The 22,051-nt window shown below is 40.5% G+C and overlaps 1 protein-coding gene across 12 annotated transcripts in view; it reads left to right on the top strand.

Moving 5' to 3' along the window:
* The window catches only part of PLXNA1 (plexin A1), a 460,921-nt gene that overhangs the window by 277,683 nt on the left and 161,187 nt on the right, over positions 1–22,051 (top strand). For all 12 annotated transcript variants that reach the window (XM_061618384.1, XM_061618391.1, XM_061618386.1 and 9 more), the window contains exon 9: positions 7,525–7,639. In XM_061618384.1, coding sequence (XP_061474368.1) covers positions 7,525–7,639 — 115 coding nt within the window. The remainder of the gene's footprint in view (positions 1–7,524; positions 7,640–22,051) is intronic.

Here is a 22,051-nt window from a genome sequence, read left to right on the forward strand (position 1 = left end):
AATCACACTGGACCCCTTAAGGTGATCAACTGAGCCCAAAGGTGTTGAGTTCATGTTTTTTGACATCTTTTAAAAAATATAATGGTAAACTTTCAGAACAAAAGGCACATATTAATTGATGCGGCAGTGGTACCTTCATAGTACTACTGACTACTTAATGAGAGAGCTCCAACAGAAAGAGCTCCTCTTAATCTTTTCAAAGATGGGGATATAACTCTGAAGTCTAATTACCTCTGTATATGAAAGAGGCAACCACATCTTTCTTTTCTCAGCCGGATGCATGCACTTTTTCACCCAGAACTACCTAGTCTCTGACTGAAAGGTTTGACAGGATTGAGATCATCTTGGTGTTGGATTATGCATTCTTTAATTTTCACATGATTATCCTCTCAAATGCATGATAGCTGTGATAGCATTAAGCCCAACCATGTGAACATACTTATTTATTTATTAGGTTTAGATAGTGCTTTTCAAGCAGTATGCCTATGAAAGCGATTTACAATACAGATTGTGTGCATTAATATGTGCATTATATTTCTTCCCTCTACACTCAGATAAACAGAGTGATTCCTAGAGTGGTTAGCCATTGTTCTGGAGAGGTAGAAATAGCAAGTCTGTAGTCGCATTCTACTTTGTACTTGGGGCAGTAACATGCAAAGTTGAATGCGTGACTAATAAGTTATTCGTATTTTGAGGTGAGTAAGTTGCCACCTCTTCCCTGCAAAAAATATGGGAGTTCCAATGATGCTGACAGGATTTTGGCATTAAGATTTGTTGTTTTGATAGAGTAATGAAAGGTAAGAGAGAGGTACATGGCAACATATTGGGTAGCCATAAATATTTCTTCATTGTTCAGGACACCACCAGTTTAAAATTAACTTTTATGCTTTGTCTCTCTTATCCTTGCAAAGTGCCTGATCCTCACTATGCATGAAGCTTGTTTTTTGGCTACAATAGACCACTATATTGGTTTGATGCTTGCCAAACTAACAATTAAGGGAGTATGCATTGAGTTTAACATTAGAAAAAAACAGTAGGGCCTTGGGTATCTTTGAACAGAAAGGCAGGGTATAAATTAACTAAAATAAATAAAGTTTATGTGAGACACAGACACAGCCTTTCCTAATTACTGTACATCTATTTCGCCAACGTTAAATAGTTTACTCTTTTTCATGTTCACTGTTTTTGACTTGTCTGCTGAACCAGTCAATCACAGTCTTTATTCAAACTTGAGAGTTGATAATAGAGACATAAGAAGATTTCTTGTAACAGACATGATTCTTTGACCATCTAGCCCAGTATTTTGTACTCTGCCTTCTCAGAGTTTTAGGTTGAGGTCATTCCCATCACCTGATAACCTGAGGTCCTTTCTGCATGGAAAACATGTTCTCTTCCACTGAAGTATGGTCTGTCCTCCAAGATTCAAGTTATTCAGACATTTTCTCTGGTGATAACCACAGCAATTCCACATACAGGAACAAGGAGTTTCCCAGTACATATATTTACATGAACTGCTAAAATGGTTTTTTTGTTTGGAAATGAACATGTGGATGAAACATGGAAATGATTTCCAGCAAGCAGCTTATTAATTGCTTATGTGTGTTAGGCTATAGGAAGCTGCCACAAGTAGTTAATAAGAGTATGAAACTCTAGTGCAGGATGTTATTGGGTCATTGCGGGTTCCAGAAGTGGATCTGGAAAAAGTGTGCTGCTGCCTTTTATTGAGACTACAAGAGTATTACAGACCTACTTTTTTGGCTAAGTGCCAATTCACACAACCAACTTGGTGACACAAGCAAGTGTGGTGGGCATGCCTGAGAATTGTGTTTATAGTGAAATGGTTTGCTACATGCACAATTGGCAACTCAGCTCATATTGACTGCACCGCTGCATAAAGTGGGTTGAGCAGGAGCGCATTAGCTGTGGGCTGAGTTGCAATCAGAAGAGGCAATCTCCTAGCTACTTTTTATTTTACCAATGAGGTAACATTTTTAGATACCCTAAATGCCTGTGCCCTAGAATAGTAGTCATAGACCCAATCAGAGGGAGGGGCAGTGACCCTGGACTTAATAAGTGGCACCCAGGACCTGGTGTGAGATGCAAGTGTTGCTGAACCGATTGGGAGCAGTGCCCACAGTGCTAAAGGGATCTGGGAAGTTAGCTTAGCTGAAAAACTGGTGGAAAGCATTGAAAGATAGAATTAGCAAGTATATAGAAGAATACGTTTTGCTGAAACAGAACAAGTATGACCTCTGCAAGGGTAAGTCCTGATGCATTAACATTTTGGAGTTCTTTGAGAGAGTGTCAGGAAGCGTATAGACGGAAGTTACCCAGTCAACACAGACTTTCAACAAACTTTTGATAAAATCCCTCATCCAAAGCTCCTGAGCAAGCTTAGCAGTCATGGGATAAGAGGAGAGATTCTGTTACGGGTCAGTAACTGGTTAAGGAACAGGAAGCAGGGAGTAGTGGTAAATAGATAGCTCCCCCAATGGAGAGATATAGAAAGTGGAGCCCTCCAAGAATTGGTATTGGGACCTGTTAACTTATTTTAGAGGGCCTGGAGCTGGGTGTGAGCAGTGAGGTAGCCAATGTTCTGATGATACCAAATGGGTACTAACCTGGCAAAATGTGATTCAGTGTAAGCAAGTGTAAACTGATAAAACATTGGGGCAAAAATTCCTAACCACATATACCCTGATAGGGTCTGAACTGGCAGTGACTGACCAGGAGTGAGATCTTGGGGTAGTTGTGGATTGCTCCATGAAGTGTAAGGCATGTGTAAGGCAGTTCTAAAAAAAAAGAAGCAAATTCCATGCTAGGGATCATTAGGAAAGGGACTAAAACTAAAACTATTTAATACCATGACACTGTTATATTAAAGGGGATCCCAGGGAATGCATTAATTATCAAACTATTGCCTTAATATCCCATGCAAGTAAAGTAATGCTAAAGATCCTACAACAAAGGCTCTTACCATATATGGAGCGAGAAATGCCAGACATCCAAGCTGGATTTAGAAAGGGAAGAGGCACCAGAGATCACATCGCAAACATACGTTGGATAATGGAACGGACCAAAGAATTTCAGAAGAAAATCACCCTGTGCTTTATAGATTACAGCAAAGCCTTTGATTGTGTATCATGAAAAACTATGGAATGCTTTAAAAGAAATGTGGGTGCCACAGCATCTGATTGTCCTGATGCGCAACCTATACTCTGGACAAGAGGCTACTGTAAAGGCAGAATATGGAGAAAAAGATTGGTTCCCCATTGGAAACGTGTGAGCCAGGGGTGTATTTTATCACCCTATTTGTTTAATCTGTATGCAGAACATATCATACCGAAAGCGGGATTGGACTAAGATGAAGGAGGTGTGAAAATTGGAGGGAGAAATGTCAATAATTTAAGGTATAAAAGGACATTTTTTCTTAATAATGTTATTTATTATTTAGTTTATTTTTTGTAAATTGTATTGCTTTTATTGATGTATTTTTATACTTATATTTATTTTCCTTCATAAGCTGCCTTGAGGGCCTTTGGCCAAAAGGCAAGGTATAAATAATAATAATAATAATAATAATAATATGCAGACAATACCATACCACTAGCAGAAACCAGTAATGATTTAAAACAAATGCTAATGAAAGTTAAAGACGAAAGCACAAAAGCAGGACTACAGCTGAACGTCAAAAAGATTAAAGTAATGACAACAGAAGATTTATGTAACTTTAAAGTTGACAATGAGGACATTGAACTTGTCAAGGATTATCAATATCTTGGCACAGTCATTAACCAAAATGGAGACAATAGTCAAGAAATCAGAAGGCTGGGACTGGGGAGGGCAGCTGTGAGAGAACTAGAAAAGGTCCTCAAATGCAAAGATGTATCACTGAACACTAAAGTCAGGATCATTCAGACCATGGTATTCCCAATCTCTATGTATGGATGTGAAAGTTGGACAGTGAAAAAAGCAGATAAGAGAAAAATGAACTCATTTGAAATGTGGTGTTGGAGGAGAGCTTTGCGCATACCACGGACTGTGAAAAAGACAAATAATTGGGTGTTAGAACAAATTAAACCAGAACTATCACTAGAAGCTAAAATGATGAAACTGAGGTTATCATACTTTGGACACATAATGAGAAGACATGATTCACTAGAAAAGATAATAATGCTTGGAAAAACAGAAGGAAGTAGAAAAAGAGGAAGGCCAAACAAGAGATGGATAGATTCCATAAAGGAAGCCACAGACCTGAACTTACAAGATCTGAACAGAGTGGTTCAAGACAGATGCTCTTGGAGGTCACTGATTCATAGGGTCGCCATAAGTCGTAATCGACTTGAAGGCACATAACAACAACACTGTTATGGTATCACTGTTAATACAAATCTATGGTGGGACTGAACTTCGAATACTGTGTACAGTTCTGGTTGGTTCGCCTCAAAAAGGATTTTGTATAGCTGGAAATGGTTCAGAAAATTGAAGCCAAAATTATCAAGGGCTGGGTGGAGGATATTGTTTCTGTGGTGCCTTTAGCCCTATTCGGGTGTCTTCCCTCATGTGATTACTGTCACATGGAGATGGGGAGCAGGGCCATCCTTGCTGGCTGTGACACCTCTACCATGTTTCTGTCACTGCATTCCCCATATTAAAGGGAAAAGGTTTGAAGCCAGGAGCCTTCTTTATACATGTAAGGTCCCCACATGATATAGAACGCTCTGCCATCAGGGTCCTGCATGACTCATGAAGCTTATATGTGTAGAACAGGCTCCTCACTTCAGATGTTTCCCATCTAACGTGGAAGGCTGTGAGACTGAGTGATGGGGATGCAACAGAGGGATAAGGATAGCTAGCTATGGGGAAAGAACATAACTCAGTGGTAGAGCATCTGCCTTGTATGCAGAAGGTACCAGGTTCAATCCCTGGCATCTCCAAGTAGGGCTGGGAATGTTCTCTGTTTGAAATCCTGAACAGCCACTGCCAATCAGTGTAGATAATACTGAATTAGATGGACCATAGGTCTTTTCCCGTGTAGTGTGGTCTCACCTGAACACAATTGTAATTATTTCATTTCATTTATGAATCACTTCCTAGGAAGCATCTCAAAGCAATTTCACAACACATTAAAACATATAATAAACAACTGCACATATAAAAACAATCTCAAATCCAATACAGATACCAACTTGGATAAAAATCTTCACTTAGAAAGCTTATTGAAAGAAGAGGGATTATATCCCAATAGGAGGTTTTGTGTGTGTTGTTTTTTCTTTAGCAGTAAAATCTGCTGCCACCACAATCAGGAAGGCTATTTCTGCCTTCTTTTTTTTTTTTTTTAAAGAGACCTCTGTAGTCCAGTTGTTTGTTTTCACACAGCTGAAAAGGGAAGCGCTCCTGAATCCATCTTCCCCAGTGTGAACAGCTAGAGCCCATAAGGAAAGGGATTTGCCAAAGCCTCTCTTGGCTGTTTGTGTTTGGAAGAAGGAGATTAAATTGCTGCTAGCTTGAATCTCAGCTGGTCCTTCAAACATTGCACAGTTCAAAATATGGCCCTTGTTAATGGTTGCAGAGAAGGGCATTAGGAATTGGGGGAAGGTTGCTGAAGTACAGAAACTACAGAAAGTGGGAAATAAAATTTGGAAAAGAAAACTGTATGTATCAGAAAACATGGAAAATACATGGATCAAAACTTGCAACTAAAGGGAAGGGAAGGACGTATTACACAAACAACATGAGTGGGTAGGAGAGGAAGTAATAGAAGGGAATTGTAGTATGTGGCTGCATAAGCAGATGAAAGACATTTACAGTCCAAAAATGTTAATCTGAGTCAAACATTTGCTAACTGTATAATTTTCATATGAATTACTCTGCATTAAGACTCAAGGATTTTTCTTTGCGCAATGGAGAACTCTTGTTTTTCAATCTGTTCATTAAAATTGCCTTTCATGAATCCAGAAATAAAGCTCACAAAGTCTGTGATTCAACCCACATGCAAATAGATGGGGAAGAAAGGATCCCAGCACTGCCAAGAAAGAAGGAGAGGTCACAGGGGGTGCACATTTGACCACATGGAATGCATTATAGGGTCTAATGTGGAGGAGGAGAACGTGGTTGGCACCGGGATTAAGGAATGAGAATATTAAGCTGTGACATTTGTAAAGTTGTGTTTATGCAGGCGTAGGAGGTGGTGCTGCAGTCCTAAGGATGCTCTCATCTTTGATTCATTAGTGACCTCAGTTGCTCCTGCATGTTCCAAGGAGACAATGCTGCGGGGTATGACATGGATGACCCAGCAGGGGGCATTCATATCTTTGGCATTTCTCCTAGTTCCTCATTTTGATCCTATGATGGGTGGGCAGAAGATAGAACAGGATCTTCTGGTAGATCTCTGGCTGATCTGAAGTTGATTGGCAAGGATTTCTGACTCCCTATTGTTTAACAATGATAAGAACAAAATAACCCCCCCCCAAAAGTATCCTATTGAAATTAAGAAGGTTTGTGTGACTCCCTATTGTTTAATAATGGTAACAACAAAACAACTCCCTCAAGGTATCCTACTGAAATTAAGAAATTGTGTGTGTGTGTGTGTGCACATGTGTGTGAGTGTGTGTGTAAGCAATTAGGAGTAGTTTTTGTTGCAGCGGTGTATTTGTCAGCGTGAGCCTGCCGTATGCCCACCTAGGTGCCCTTTGAAATGCCCAGCAGGAATATGTCTAGCAGAAAGATATCCACAGACACGGTTTTAGTTAAGAGTCTTTACTGACAGGATTTTCTAATAGTTACAGACACGTATGCTTTCCTAGCTCTCTACTAACACCGAAACACCCCCACACACACGTTTGCTCTCTCAAGGTTTTTATGCACTTTCAGGTCTGTGCCATCTGCAGCCCTCCTCCTTGGAGCTGTCCTTGAGCTACTGTGCAGCTTTAACTCGTTCCTTGGAAACTTTGCTCTGTACAGAAGCCTACAGTTTTTTGTGTGGGAGGACTATGAGTTGAGTTCTGGTACTCAGGGTAAATTCCTGGGCTCAGACCTCTTTACTTGTAAGCACTTGTGTTTTGCACCAGGCTCCAGTTGGTGGATCTTGGGTTCTAGTCCCACAAGGCTAGTTCCTCTCCTGGCTCCATCTTGTGCTCAGATTATAATGTCTGATCCTGGACATGTTGCTGAAAAAAATCCAGTGGGTACTTCTGGCCAGACCTGATAAGTTGATGCTTATAGTATGATATGCCCATATCCAAGTGATGAAAATCTACTCTCCAGCCCTGTAAAACCTCTCCACAGACTCTGTTGGCCATGCTAGCTTTTCACTTCCCATCATTCTCTATAGTGTTTCCATGTACTGTTAAGTAATACCTGCCTCCTTCTTCTCACAAAACATTGCACTAGACTTGAGGATAAATCTCAGACTTTAGTGTATATGGTGTATATGATCCTGTGTCTTAAACAACAACCTTCTGTTGATGATGCACGAGATGTTTCTGGAAATACTCATGTTGCTTTGTTCTATTTTTCTTGCAGTTGCCTGTCCTGTGTGAATGGATTCTTCCCTTGCCATTGGTGTAAATATCGTCACATTTGTACTCACAATGCTGCTGACTGTTCCTTCTTGGAAGGACGTGTCAACATGTCTGAGGTAAGTTTCCAAGTCTGCCTTTGCCACTCCTTGTTGTAGACCCATCCCGTTCTTCATAATAAAGTTATAGACGAAAAATCCAGTACCATTTTAGAAGCATCAGATCCAATGCTCAGGGAGTAAAAGTGCCACCCTGTTTGGCACTGTGGTAATCTGTATCTAGAGTTCTGCTCTGGGCATCATTATTCAAAAATAGGGAAAAGGATTTGAGAGAGAGATAGGGAAAGCCACAAGGATAAGATCTAGAAGGCAAATTTTACTGAGAAAAACGGAAAGATCTTGGTATGTTTAGCCAAGGATCAAGATTGGAAAAAGGGGTTTTATTGGGGGGGGGATGTTAAAAGGTTTGAAATACTTAAAAGCACTGTAGAAGAAAGAGAAAAATATTTACTTATTTTTGTTTACTGATAGGATATGAAATAATAGCTTCAAAGTGCAGGAAATAAACTGTTGGTTCATCTTCGGAAAGAGCTGCCTAACAAAAACATTTTTTTTAAATGCTGCAACATAAGAAACTTCTTTGGGTAGGTGGTGGAATTTTCTCCCTTTTGAGGTTGTAATCTGTCGGAGCTATGTTATATGATACCGTAGGAGACAGACCTTTGATCTATCCTCATGAAGGTCTGCTGCCACCTTCATCAAGCACCCTGATCCTAAGTACATTTATGGAAGCAAGCCCTATTACTGTCAGTGGAATTTACTACCAAGTAAGTGTGCTTAGGATAGCATCCTACAGTTTTCGTAAATCTGACAATGACAATTAATTCATTAACATTTAAAGGTGGTGTGTGAAGGGGAGTAATAATCATTGCAGATCATTATAACTAAACGGTATTAATTTTTGGTACCTGTAAGAAACATATTCCAGGGCAATGAATTAATTTCAACTAATGTTTAAAAAATTAATTTGGGTTTATCATATGCATTAATAAGATTTTCAAGTTGACTTCAGTAATGTCCACTTTACACTTCAGCCACATCCACTTTGGCATGTGGCCCCAGAAGGTTTACCATGGACAGTGCAACCCTTGGATTGAAAAAGGGTTAACCATACTGTGCAAAAGCCAGAAACTCAAGCAGGCATGACACTTCCTAGAGAAGTCATGAAGAGAAGCAAGCCATTAAGAGAGAGAAGCCTGCAGGCCAGAATGTCTTATTTCAAATAGGTTACTGTTGCACTCAGTAGGGTCCTTCCTTCCTTCCTTCCTTCCTTCCTTCCTTCCTTCCTTCCTTCCTTTTCCTGTCTTCTGTTTATTAATCTGTCATTTCAGCCCTCAGGCAGATCATTAACCCTTTTTCTGCTGCACTGACTGTTCCTCTAACAACATGAGTTGTGATTGTGACAAATTTTTCTATTGTCTTCTGTTAGCTTGCAGATGAGACACATGAAGAATTCCTCAACATATAGTATGCAGCATCCAGTATTCTGAAGGATAACTATAGTATAGGGCTGAGGAAACCATAAATTCCTAAGAAGGTTGATATCTTTCCTAAAATACATACTTTTTTCCTATTTAGTTGTGGTTAAGGTGACAGGGAATTTGAATTGCCAAGGAGAATCAGTTATTCTAAGGGACTTAGAGCAGCAATGAGCAAGCTTGAAACTATTTCTAGCTGCAAACTATAATCTCTAATCATTTTATACATTTGTATCTTGGGTGCCAATTCTTGGAGGCAAGGGCAGAGTTTGGCTTTTAGATCACAAGGGGGCAAGGAGTGCTAAAATAATATAGTACATTTGCTAATGAACTCAGGGTAACAGAACAATTCGCTTATGTGCTTCTATGTTGTAATTGATTTTTTATAGTATAATGCAGTACATCCTCCTGATAAAGGAACCAGATATAGGCTTTTCTTTCATTTGCTGTGGAGGATCACACATTCTGAGTATTCCATGCATAGCAGCAATTCTTGTTATTCCACAGTGGCTAGTTGTCTGTCTTGCTACTATGAGCTGGGTGAGTAGCAAAGGCAGGGGCTGTCAACTCTGTGCGGAGTGACATCTCATATTACTCTGAAAGAAAATAACTGTCCAAGAATGATTTTAATTTGAGGTAGAGTTTAGCTTTTGAGTCTGTTTTCAATTCCATTGTTTAGTTCTTGGAAAGAATGAAGTTGTGGTTTAAAAAGAGATTGGATCCTAAAATGTTCAGAGTTCCTTTCTCTCACCACACACCAACCACAGCCAGCCACCTACATTTAGGGATGGGGTTAAACTTTTGAGTATTCTGAGACCAACTTGCACCCCAGTTTGAAATTGTTTTGGAACTGAATTTTTCAGTTAAAATCTATTGCTTGCCCAAAGCAGCTCTGTTCAGCCTTCTGCTTGTTGACTTTATTTTCTCAGGGGTTTTGCTTACCCTTAATTGCTTATGATATGTTTTAGTAAGGCAATAAATACTGTGAGCATTTCAGTAAAATTCAGCTATAGAGGCCCTCCAAAATACCACAATGCGTGCAGTGAGCTTTGGGGCACTTGGAGTCAAAGATGATCTGGTGGAGAGTTGTGATCAACTTACCAGTGCTTCATTTTTAATAATATTGCTGCTGGAGATAAAGTCTGACTGTTTCCCTCTGACTGAAAATATGTGGGCACTGGGGTTAATAGCTCAGTAATGAGTGAAGGGCACTAGGCTCATGCTTAGAGGCACTATGCTTTATACATGTTCTAGTGATGAATCATGGCACTGAAAAGAGATTCTGGAGTTAAGCCTTAGTCAGCCCTGGCTCAAGGCAAGTACTGTGTTATGGTGCTTTCATTGAGAGGTAACATTGTTGATTACAACAGGTATTTGCAGCTAATTTAGGTTAGTTATGTTATGTTAAAATAGTGATGCTATTCTTAATTGTATGATTTGCATTCAAATTGGAGGATAGATCTAAGATGGTGGTCAGAGAGGACAGATGTCAAAACATGAAACACTCAGCCTAAACACAATAGCTCAGAGCTATTTGTGATGCTCAGTTTCACATAGAAGTTAGGATGTGTTAAATATGTGATTCCACTCAAGATGTGCAAAGAGGGTGTGTGTGACAGACTGACAAAGCCTTGATGTCACCATCTGCAGGTGTAAGATGACCTTTCAGGCTACCTTCTGTTAGTAGTTCCAAATGATATCCCTGAGAAATTAGACAGATGGGATTATTTTGGGCCATTGTTGTAGTTTCTGCCTCTTAAGTTATCGTTTTACTTCATAAGCTAGGGAGCATGTGCTATTTCAAACAGTTACCTGCCTTTTTTTGCCGGGGGTGGGGTGGGGTCTTGATGAACCACCTGAGTCTTGATGAACCAGCGGCATATTGGGAACACATTCCCATAGCTATTAGTTACCAGTTAACTATCTGGCACCCAATATTAGGAAAATACTGAAATTCAGATTCAATTCCTATTGTGAAAATGTGTGTGTCATTGACAGGCTCAGATGACCATAAAATCCACCTCTGCCCCTTCAGAAAGCACCATGAACAGACCATAAACAGTGGCACAATATCTTAAGAGCCATTTTGGTATTCATTCCTGTCAGCAGGATGCAAAAGAATCTGTGCTCTTTTGAAAGGACTTTGTGGCTCTATTCCTATGAAAGCTCACACCATAATAGGACTCATGATCTTAAGGTGCCAGTGGTCTTTGCTGCTGTTCTCTTTATGTTTCTGCTGCAACAAGGCTGCTCTTCTGGAATGTGTGGGTTGGAAAACATAATGACACCTGCTGGAAGCAATTGCCCTTCTCTGTGTACTCTCCACAGCACTCTCTAAACCAGAACTGGGGAAACCTGTTCAAGGGCCACATTCCCTTCTGTCCAATTTCTGAGGGCCACATGCCAGTGGTGGGTGTGGCTGGAGGTAAAAGTAGATGGAGTAATGAATGTAAATTATACCTTGATACAGTAGGCTTGTTTCTACACACACTTAATGCACCCCTCTTCATCCTCCATCCAGACAAGCAAGAGGCATGATCAGAATTCAAGGACATTCCAGCCAGGTAAACGCATTTGGGGTGTGAAGCACAGCCATTGAGCATTGTGGTCTAGGGGTAAGGAGTGTGGCCTGGAGAGAGTTCTAAGGGACAGATAGAGAGGCATGGAGGGCCACATTTAGTCCCTGGGCAGGTGGTTCCCCACCCCTGTTATAAATAGACAGGTTGTTGTTGTTTTTAATTGATCTTTACATTTGACTTGCTGATCCTATTAGGAAGTTTCTGACACACACTCCTTCCTTTTCAGACTCTCCTATATGGAGTATAAGTGGTGCCCAACAGACTCCTTTTTGTCTGTTTTTAACTAGGTGTCCCACCTGGCAATGCAAGCCTAGGGAACACATATTCTCTCCCTCCCCTGTAAGCAAAATATCATAATTTAGCAGAGATAGGAAACCCGTGGCCCTCCATATATTGCTGAACTCCCAACCCTCATCAGTCCCAGCCAGCTAGTTCAATGGTCAGGGATGATGGGAGTTGTAATCAAACAACATATGGAGGGCCACAGGTTCCCTGTCTCTGGTTTAATATCTTGGGGCAAAAAGATCAGAATAAAATGCAGAAAGCTTACACTCTAGCAATTCAGCAAATTTCATTGGCTGCCTAAAGGTATCTCTCTCCCATCTCTGGACTTTCACAATTTCTTATGGTAGCATAACCTCCCTTCCCTCATTTGTAAGCACTTCCCAGTTGTCCTGTTGTATCTGAAGGAAATACTTAGGAAAAAGAGGTTTGGGTCCATAAATATATTAAAACAACACTCTCATAACCTTTATGAGGGCCAAATCTCCATTAAAACACATAGAAATGAGTACTCCTTAATAACTATTTGGCCAAATGTATTTCATTAGAGTCTTTTTCAGTGGCCTGAGATTTCTATTTCAAAATAAAATTACTTTTTTTGTCATATAAATGTAAAATAGTACTTAACCTTAACTCTTCTTCTTAGTTGATCACTGTTAAGGATGAGCTAATACTTTTTTTTGGTCAATAAATGCCAGTTCCCATCTTCTCATACGTAATCCTCTCATCTTCCCTTTCTCTGAGAAGTTAGAGTCAGGTCTCACTGATGCTCAGCCACAGAACTTTCTAGGAGTGCCAGAAGTCATAAAAAAGAGCACCTCTGAAAATATGCAGAATTCTTTCCCTTCACTGCTGAAGAACCTCACAGTTTTGCCAGTGGATCTGAGATGAGGTTTGAGTCCTTCTATGTCTTTTTTAAAAAAGACATCAACAGCTACATATCTCATCTCTCTTCAGTCCTCCTCTTTCAAGAAAAATGTCTTCCGAAACTTTTATGCACCTCTTAATCTCATTTTAAGCCTTACCAACCATTCTGCATTCTTATGGCCAGTGACTAGCACAGATTTTCCTCTGGCTTTGGGTGAGAAGCAGTCATGTCCTTTGGGTGCTGCATTACATATGTTTAGCTCCTAGCGCTGCTTTGCTGGGGGTCCTCTGCTTTCATGGATTACCCTGGGCAGAGCAATGCTGTCCTTGGCATTTTGTGCTGAGCTTTGGCCAGTTTGACAACTCCCATGCTGTAATAGATGAATCCCTTCCTAATCTTTTGCTGTGAATGCTGGCATAGCGGAGGTGCCCTCAGCTATATTTTTCACTTTCCTCGTGTCATTTCCCACTGTGACTCCAGTCTCACAGCCACTCCAGGCTGATGAGTGTCGGCTCCACATTGAAGATGTCCAGCTTCCAGCAACGAACAATTAATTCCCCTCTACCCCACCCCTCCCCTTCCCTTATTATCTCTAGAAGTATGGGCCCTCCAGGAAGGAACCACGAGAGATTGACAGTTACTCATCCAGCACCCAGCCACCAGCAACATGATTTCTTTTGCACGGGCTGCTTATGTGAGAGGAAAGGAGGAGGGATTTATTTTATTTTCAATGGAACAATCTCATTCAGCTATTACTAAAGGCAGAAGCTGCTACTGAAGTTGGTGAGCCTGATTCTGGTGATAGAGAAGGAAATCCATGAGCAAGACAGATGGGGCATCCGGTTATATACACCAGAGCAGAGGAATAAATTTGGGGAATAAGTACATGCACATCAATATAGAGACAAAAATGTTTGTGAAATGTGAGACCAAAAGACTGTGGAGCAGAAGGAATTGCAATAGGACTATAACGTTTTGAAAAGCCCTTAACTTTGACTGAAGAATCGAATGGTTTAAAAAAAAATAAAAGAGGAGGAGGAAAAGCCATTAAGCATTTACATTATTTTTACTCTGTTCACAATACCGTATTGATAAAAATATGAGTTGCATCCAACGTAGTGCTTAGTAACTCATTCCATCAGTGCAAGGATTTACAGTTGTGCAATGGGACTTTCCCTCTCTCTCCTCATTGTGCGCCCCCTAAATCTGTTCAGGCTTTTCTCCCAACTCTCTGGAGCAGATTTAGGGAGGGTGGGAAGAGGAGATGCAGGGCAAGTTCAGTTGTGCAAGCATAAATCCTTGCACTGATGGAGTAAGCTAGTTGGATACTGGCCTATATATTTCATGGCTGTCAGATACAGCGCACCCAAAACTAGAAGGGGATTCACCACCAGCAGACATGGCATTACATTTTTAAGCAGTTTTTTAAAAAACAAAACAAAAAAAAACCCTCTCCTTTCAGTAAATGAGAAAAGGGGTTGTAGTCTTCACAGTCTCTAAATCCATAGGATGCATGCATACGAAGGTGGAGCTGTTGGGTTATATAAAGAGGTAAATGCTATAGCAGCATGCAAGAACAATCAAGTGTCAACCTACCTTGGAAGCAGAGCTTGGAAAAGTTACTTTTTTTGAACTACAACTCCCATCAGCCCAATTCAGTAGCCATGCTGGCTGGGGCTGATGGGAGTTGTAGTTCAAAAAAAGTAACTTTTCCAAGCTCTGCTTGGAAGTATATATACAGTGATTAAAGTCTCTTCCTTCTGAAGCTGGGAAAGCAGGTGTGGCCCAAGCCTCTGCAGAAGATTCAGCATAGGTTAGAAAGAGCAAAGAAGCAACATAAGTCATTCTAAGGGAGGCAGAATCAGTGGTCAGTACATTACTATGTCTGCTCATGCGCCGCTAAATTTGCCAACTGGCAGGAAAAAAACCTCAGGCTGATCAGCTCCTGTGTCTTTAACAGAAGCCTGATCTGCAGAAATCAGCAGCTGAACCTTTTCATCACACTATGCTAAAGTTTTCTCTCTCCTCTCAGCCAGTTGCATGAGGTTTGGAGAAGCTCATCTGAACCTGTTTCCCGTTTGAGTACTGCCTCCGTGGTTCCTGGTTCTGGAGGGAAGCAGAACAGACAAAATACCACTGGACTTGGTGTTCTTTTTGGGCCCCTGTTCTGGATGGAACAAACAGGCCTTGGTTTTCACCCTACACCACTTGTTCTATAAAGTGGCTTCCAAAGTGGTGGTTAGTGGGACCTCTGAATGTGGTGAGGATGCCAACACGCCCCTTTTCAGTGCCTCTTGCTTATGTTTTGGGGTGGATTGAGGGCAGGGGTGCGTCCTACTCTTTGGATCACTGCCCTTTTATGAATGTAAGATTAATCCTTGGACTATTTTAGTCTGGCTAAATTGTAAGCTGCCTGTGCCTTGTGGGTTTTGGCCAGAGAGGTGTAATGGGAAATTCCTCTAGTGCAGCACCCACACAGGCTGTTAACCTTTTTTTGTAGTTTCTCACTCATTGTCTCTCAGATTTCTGCTGGAAACAGAAAGGAGCAGCAAGAAGCAGTACCTGGGCTATGTTTAAACAGAAAATTAGAAATGCCCATGTGAGGTCAGCCAGGAGACTGCCCTGGCCATTGGGTTCTGTAGATCATCTAGAGAGGCAAAAAAAAAAGTGCATTGCCAAAAAAGAGGAGAGATATTGATATATGGTAATTTATATGTATAGATGCAAATTTAGAAATAATTACTATCTTTTAAACAGAAGTACATCTCACCATAGTGGGGAATGCTGTGACCAGGTGACCTGTGTGCATGCTCAGTATGATGTCCAGGTACTCACTGCTGATGGGCAACCTCAAGGCCCCTGCTCTCCCTTCTTACGGCTTTTTGTCTTTAAATTGGACTTAGATCTGGCAACCATTCCAATAGATTGCTGTTCTGTGGAAAATAAGATATACACAGGTACCCTAAGGTAGGGATGGGGAAATCTGTCAATTTCATTTTCTCTCAGATTCTCATTTTTACAGCCTTAAATTCAGTTCTCCACATATGCACATCAGTTTGTGATTTCTTTTTTAAAAGCCTTCATGATAATTCACCAGTATTTTAGTGTGAATCTCCTAATCTACATATTTGTATATGCAATTTTACCCTGATATATGCATTTTTGCAAATCAATATTCCCTAATATAATGCATTTTTGTATGTTGTTTTCCACCAATTTGTGCATTTTTATGCGCACTGTACGCTAGTATATGCATTTTTGTATACTTTACTTGGCTGAAAAACTCAGTTTCAAAATTTGGAGAAGTTTGAATTTTGAAGAATGGTTGTGCTTTGGGTTGCACATTGTTTATTCTGAGATCAGCACATTGGGAGCGTTCAGTAGAAGAGCAAGAGTTTGTGACCGCAGCATGGGGGAGAGATTCTCCAATCTCTGTGTGCAATACAGAACTTACTGCTCATTTCCATTTGCCTGTGAATAGCCAATGCAGACCTTTCCATTCCAAGCCTAACCTGTTAAAAAAAAAAATCAAGACTTTTAAATGACAATGGGATGTGATTGGATATTGTAATAAAATGTTCTCCTAATTAAAAGTATAATTTGATGAGGTTGAAGGCAGGGGGAGGAGTGTTTGATGTTAAATTGGTGAGTGTGTGTTTTGAAGGCAGATGCTTACTGTTAGGGATGAGATCCATTGGCCAGTTCGAAAGCATTCTGTTGACCTAACAGACTGATATTAATTTGAATTTGTTCTTTGTCTGCTAGTTGCTGCTTTTACTGATCAGTTGTTTTTTCCCCTCGCAAAAGTATTGATATTAATATTGTTAATTGAAAGGAAATATCAATAACATTATTGTTCCTAATATTAATTTTTTTTAAAAAAATCTATTTTCAGAAATAGCCACAGAAAATCACTACACAAAAATCCATTCTTCAACAATAGAGAATAAGCGGATTAATGGAAAATTCGGTACCAAATCCAAATTGAGCATAATTCTAGCACATCCCTAGTTACTATGGAGAATTCTATCACCAAGTCTGTTCAGCTCTCTCCCTTGCTGTCTTCCTTGCTCTGGTTACCCCTGATAGGTGAGCAATGGAGAGCACAATCCAGTGCTTGCTTGTTCAGAAGAAATGCTCTATTTGTTCAATGTAGCTTTCTCCCATTTAAATGTGCATGGGATTGCAGCCTGGAAGTCCCTATGACTCAACCACAATTTGGGAATAACTGATTTTATGTTGGGACAGGAAGTATTCTCTGTTATGTACCTTTGGTAGGTTTGAGTAAGTTATGCAAATTAGCTAAACTCATATGTGTGCTACAGTTTACAAAATTGTGACTTTTTGGCAAGGGTTTTATTGTGGACAAAGAAGATAGAGTTGTTTGGCATTATTTAGCAATAGGATTAAAGGTAGGGGAACAGGAAATGTGGATAATGATGATGGATATAGAGCTCTGATTTCTAAGGATACTTTTCTGTTGTCCCCTGTACTAAAAGGATAGCCCACTTTTCACCTTTTAGAAATGTTCTTCTTTTGCAAAGTCCTGCTTCCTCAGAGTTCTCTTAACTATAAACCCCGATGTCTGGAGTACCCTCAAAAACTATGCTGAAGTTTTGTGTTAGCTTTGTACACAGAACAGCCAATTCTTAGGACTAATGAGAATATCCTGTTACCCACGCTCCATACACTTGTCATCTCCTAAGCTAAGCCTGCATATTTTCAATGGGTCTCTTCGTGGATACCACAAGCATTTTGGAAATAAGTTTGGCTGCAGAGAATGTCTGTGTACAGTTAAAAAGCAAGTTGTTAGCCCATATGATTATAGAGATAAGTAAGGAAATGCTGGGAGGTAAAGAAAGGCCGGGGAAGGAACTGGCAATCCCACCCCATATATACGGTCTGCCAAGTAAGCGTTGCAAGACGTCACCCTAAGAGTCGGAAACGACTCGCACTACAAGTGCGGGTACACCTTTACCTTTAAGGAAATGTGTAAGTCACATCGCTAAGGTCTCCTCTTGGATGTCTCTCATTTTAAAAGACATCCCTGATTTGGCAAAATTTTATCTATGTGAAAAGAGTGAGAAGACAGGAGTGTTCCACAGGAGGGAACAGCTGGAAAAAGCCTGGTCAGTGTCAGAGCCATTTCTCCTGTGCAGTTTCCAGCCCAGCATCATGAGTGGTGAGCCATGAGACTCTTTAGGAAAAGCTCCTAAGCACCAGGTGCTTCCTGTTTTTGAGCAGGGCAAAATTTTTACTGGATGAGACAAAGCTCCCTGTAGACACCAAACATGTGATGTAGCAGGATTGAGTAAGCTCTGGCTCAAAAAGCCAGTCAGCAAAACGTGTGCATGTTTGGGGACAGAGGATGTTAGCTCATGTACTGTATTTGTATAGGCATCCACCCATATACATTTTGTTTCAGAATGCAGTGTGTCTGCTTTTAGGCACTCTGTGGCTGTGGTATTCATGTGCAAAATAGTAAGTTTTTATTCTCAAGGGGACAAAGAGCTAGTTTTTTGTTTTTTTAATGTAGGGGCTAATTAGTGTGTGACTGTGAAATCATGGAACTGGCTATTGAATTAATGATAAAAGTAGTGAGGAAAGCTCACCTGCTTGGAACTTCAGAAATCAAGAGGACTGAAGCTTCAGGGTTTAGGAGGGTTTGCTTGTTTAACTTTGTGGTTTAATCCAGTGAATGAAACAAGTTTTGGTGAAGGGTTAATGAGCTCCTATAAAAGATTTTGAGATGTGCCATTCTGGTGTAGTTGTAAACAGTTCCTGGAATAGACACTCTCATTGCTGCTGTTCTTGCCTCTGTTACAAGCTCCATTTACCGGAATTAGCATTGGTGACTTAGGCTATATTTAAGAATAGGCTGGGGAAAAGAGCTGGTCTGCCCCCTGTTGGAGTCTTTGGTGTATGTGTCACCAGGCTCCTAAGCCAAGTTTCTCATCCGATAACTGTTTGCTTCAAAACATGTTGTTCTTCCTCTCGCCCTGTTATTTAGAGCAGGTATATCTTTGCCCCCAGGCCCAGGTTGGCTGGCCTGGGGATTGCATCAGGCTATTGTTGCCGAAGGAGTGCCCTTCTGGGATGTTGGGATGTTTTCTTAACTAGTCCTGTTTATTTATATTCTCTCCTTGCTCTCTTGTGCTCTGCAGCCTGGCTTTTGGGAGGTCAAGATTGTCCTCTGAGAGTAACTTAGGTGTTGGCAAGGGATGCTGTGAAGAATTTTATATGTCTGCTTTGCTGGGGTGTTGAACAGCCACTCACTGAAGGAGACTACAAAGGTTATGCCATGACTCAGGTGCTAGCTGAGCTCTTGGCTAGGTCAGCAATAAACCCAGCCTCTGTCAGGTGCAACTGCAACATTTCCATCATGCATGCCCCTTTTTTCTCCAGAGAATGGGACTGATGCAGTGATGGGTTGCCAGTGATTAGTGTGGACTTTGCTGATAAAGGAGCATGGTTGATATTACTGAGCACTGTTCAGAACTTGGATGCTGCTTTGAGAAATTCCTTGTGATTGATTATTGGCTTCGTGGAAGTCCTGAAGGTGATTTCTTTACACTAGGACAGGGCTGGATTTCTTGGTCAGGCACACCGAGAGAGCTGCAGCCAGAGCGATCATTTGGTTTGCAAAGGTTCCCTTGCAAGCTTTGTGCTCTGCTGCTCAGGCTTGTTTACTGTAGCCCCCACCCCCCTTCATCAATGACTGATGGCAGGGCAGATCACAGAATAAAGTAACAATATCAGTGAAACAAAACAAAATCACCTAAAAGAACTAAAGCATCAAATTAAATTACTGTACAACAATACAATAATGCAGAAAGCAACTACTGCACAACTGGCAAATCAGCTCAACCCCCCCCAAAGCCTTCAGTGAAGAGATATGTTATTTCACCTGTGCTGAAAAAAAGTGATGATTACGCCAATCATACCTCAAGGGGGAGGGAATTTCACTGCAAGTTGCTAGTGTCTCAGCTGACAAAAACCACTCTTTCCTTCTCTACCTGAATCGCATTGTGAGGACAAATGGGGATGGGGTGGGAATTTGCCTGCAAGCCTTCCTCAATATTCCTAGGTGCATGGGCTCTTCTTCTGACCTTCATACATTTAGTGTAAAGGTTTGAAGAGGGTTTTATGTGTGTTTGTGGTTGGCACACACTTAGAAACCTTCTTCAGACCTTCGTGTTAAATATGGTCACTGGAGGCTCAAGTGTCTTCAGTACCTAGGAGTGCCTTTTACCAGCTTCAGTTGGTATGCCAGCTATAACCATTCCTAGACAGGAATGGTTGCCTATTATTGTTGTTGTTGTTGTTGTTGTTGTTACTACCCACCCTTCACCCAAGGGTCCCAAGGTAGGTCACAACAGTTTTAAAATACATAATTAAAAACAGTTAAAAACAACCTACAATCACATAAAAAATAGGGTGGGTGCTAAAAAAATACATCTCAGGTGTCAAAGGCCAGGGTAAAGAGGCGTGTCTTCAGCATTCATCCAAATCTGTACAGTGAAGTTGCCAGATGCATGCAAGCCAGGGAGAGGAGAGTCCTTAAAGTGCCAAGGTCAGATGACACTGCAGAGTTGTTGAAATATTAAAGATAATTGATTGTGGCCCAATGCATTTCTGGTTATCACAGAACTCTTTGTCAATGGCAGTCTTAGAGAAGCTGAAGACAAATTCCTCATAAAATTGAAAGGCAAGAAGCAACTAGATTTAGAGGAACAGATGCACCTCTGTGGGGAGAGAGTTCCACAACTTAGGGGCTGCCACAGATAATGCCCTCTTCTGGGCCACCATACCTCAAACTTCTCAGGGTGGCGGAACTACCAAGAGGGTGCTGATCTTAATACCCAAGAGAGTCTGTTGGGAAGGAGGCAGTCTTTCAGATATTTTGGGCCTAAGTTGTTTAGGGCTTTAAACACTAACATGAGCACCTTGAACTGGGCCTGGAAGTGAACTGGCAGTCAGTGTAGCTGTTTGAAAACAGGGGTTCTATGAGTTTCTTAAGGGCACTCCAGCCAGTAATCTGGCTGCTGCATTTTGGACAGCTGAAGTTTCTTTTTTTTTTCAATTAATTTTTATTCAGATTTTCAAAACCAAAACAATACCAAAAAAAAAACACAGATCAATACAATAAAAAAAGAAAAAAAAGAATAAAAACTATTGACTTGCGATTTGTCGTAGTTCAGCTATAAGTCTATAATATATAACAAGCCTGTCTCTTAATAGATTATAAAATCACCTTCCTCCAGCGGTTATCTTAGTTGGTATCAAATCTCATTAACATCATATCATTTTATTCTTCCACAAAAAGTCAAAGAGAAGTTTCCAATCCTTGAGATATATGTCCATCAATTTTTTTTCTAGATAAACATGTCAATTAATCCAACTCATCAAGTCTATTAAGTCCAGTCATTTCAAATCGCTCTTCTTCCATTATCCGTGTTGGTTCCATCTTCTTCCATCTTTACGCACCCAATAATCTTGCTGTCATAGTCATATAATAAGAGTCTGATAGGAATTTCCTTTATCACAGATATTTCTTTGCCATCAATTCCGAACGTATCACTGAAATATTGTTGCAAAGCCGCATCTCTGTTCCTCTTTTTTACAGAATACACTAGCACATCTCTTGAAGGTTTTTCCATTGACACAAAACAGGAATTAATTCTGTTAACTTTCTCCATTTCAAGTTCCATCAAATCCTTCCAGTCCAGGAATTTTTTCAAACCGATAATATCTTTATCTCCAATCTCTTCATCAATTCCTTCAAGGACAGCGCTGAGTTCCAAACCATAATATTTGTCTCCAGGATCCATCACAGCCAGGAAATCCAAATCTTTTTCCAAGTCCATATTTAATCCAATCTCCATAGTTTGAACCTTGCCTTTAATTTTTCTTTCATCCTTTTTTGGTTTTCCAGATCTATCTTTATTCTCCTTTCTCACAGAATCCTGAATTTCTTTCAGCTCCTGTCTCATTTCGTCAAATTCAATTCTCAACGCTTGTCTATTAATTCTCAGTTCTTGTTTTATTGACTTAATCCCATTCATTATTTTCTGAAACATATCTAAAGATAAAGTCCCTTCTTGTACATCCATGATCTTCTTAATTGTCATTCTTAAAACCAAAGGAACAAAACTCCTTCAATTTTCAATGTCCCAAGCAAAGAGCAGTTTATTTCTTTATCCAGTTACAAAGGAGTTAATCTTTCAAACCAACTGACGTCACACTCTAGACAGTACGGATTTCC

Source organism: Rhineura floridana, chromosome 3, assembly GCF_030035675.1.
Source record: "Rhineura floridana isolate rRhiFlo1 chromosome 3, rRhiFlo1.hap2, whole genome shotgun sequence".
NCBI classification, from domain to species: domain Eukaryota; kingdom Metazoa; phylum Chordata; class Lepidosauria; order Squamata; family Rhineuridae; genus Rhineura; species Rhineura floridana.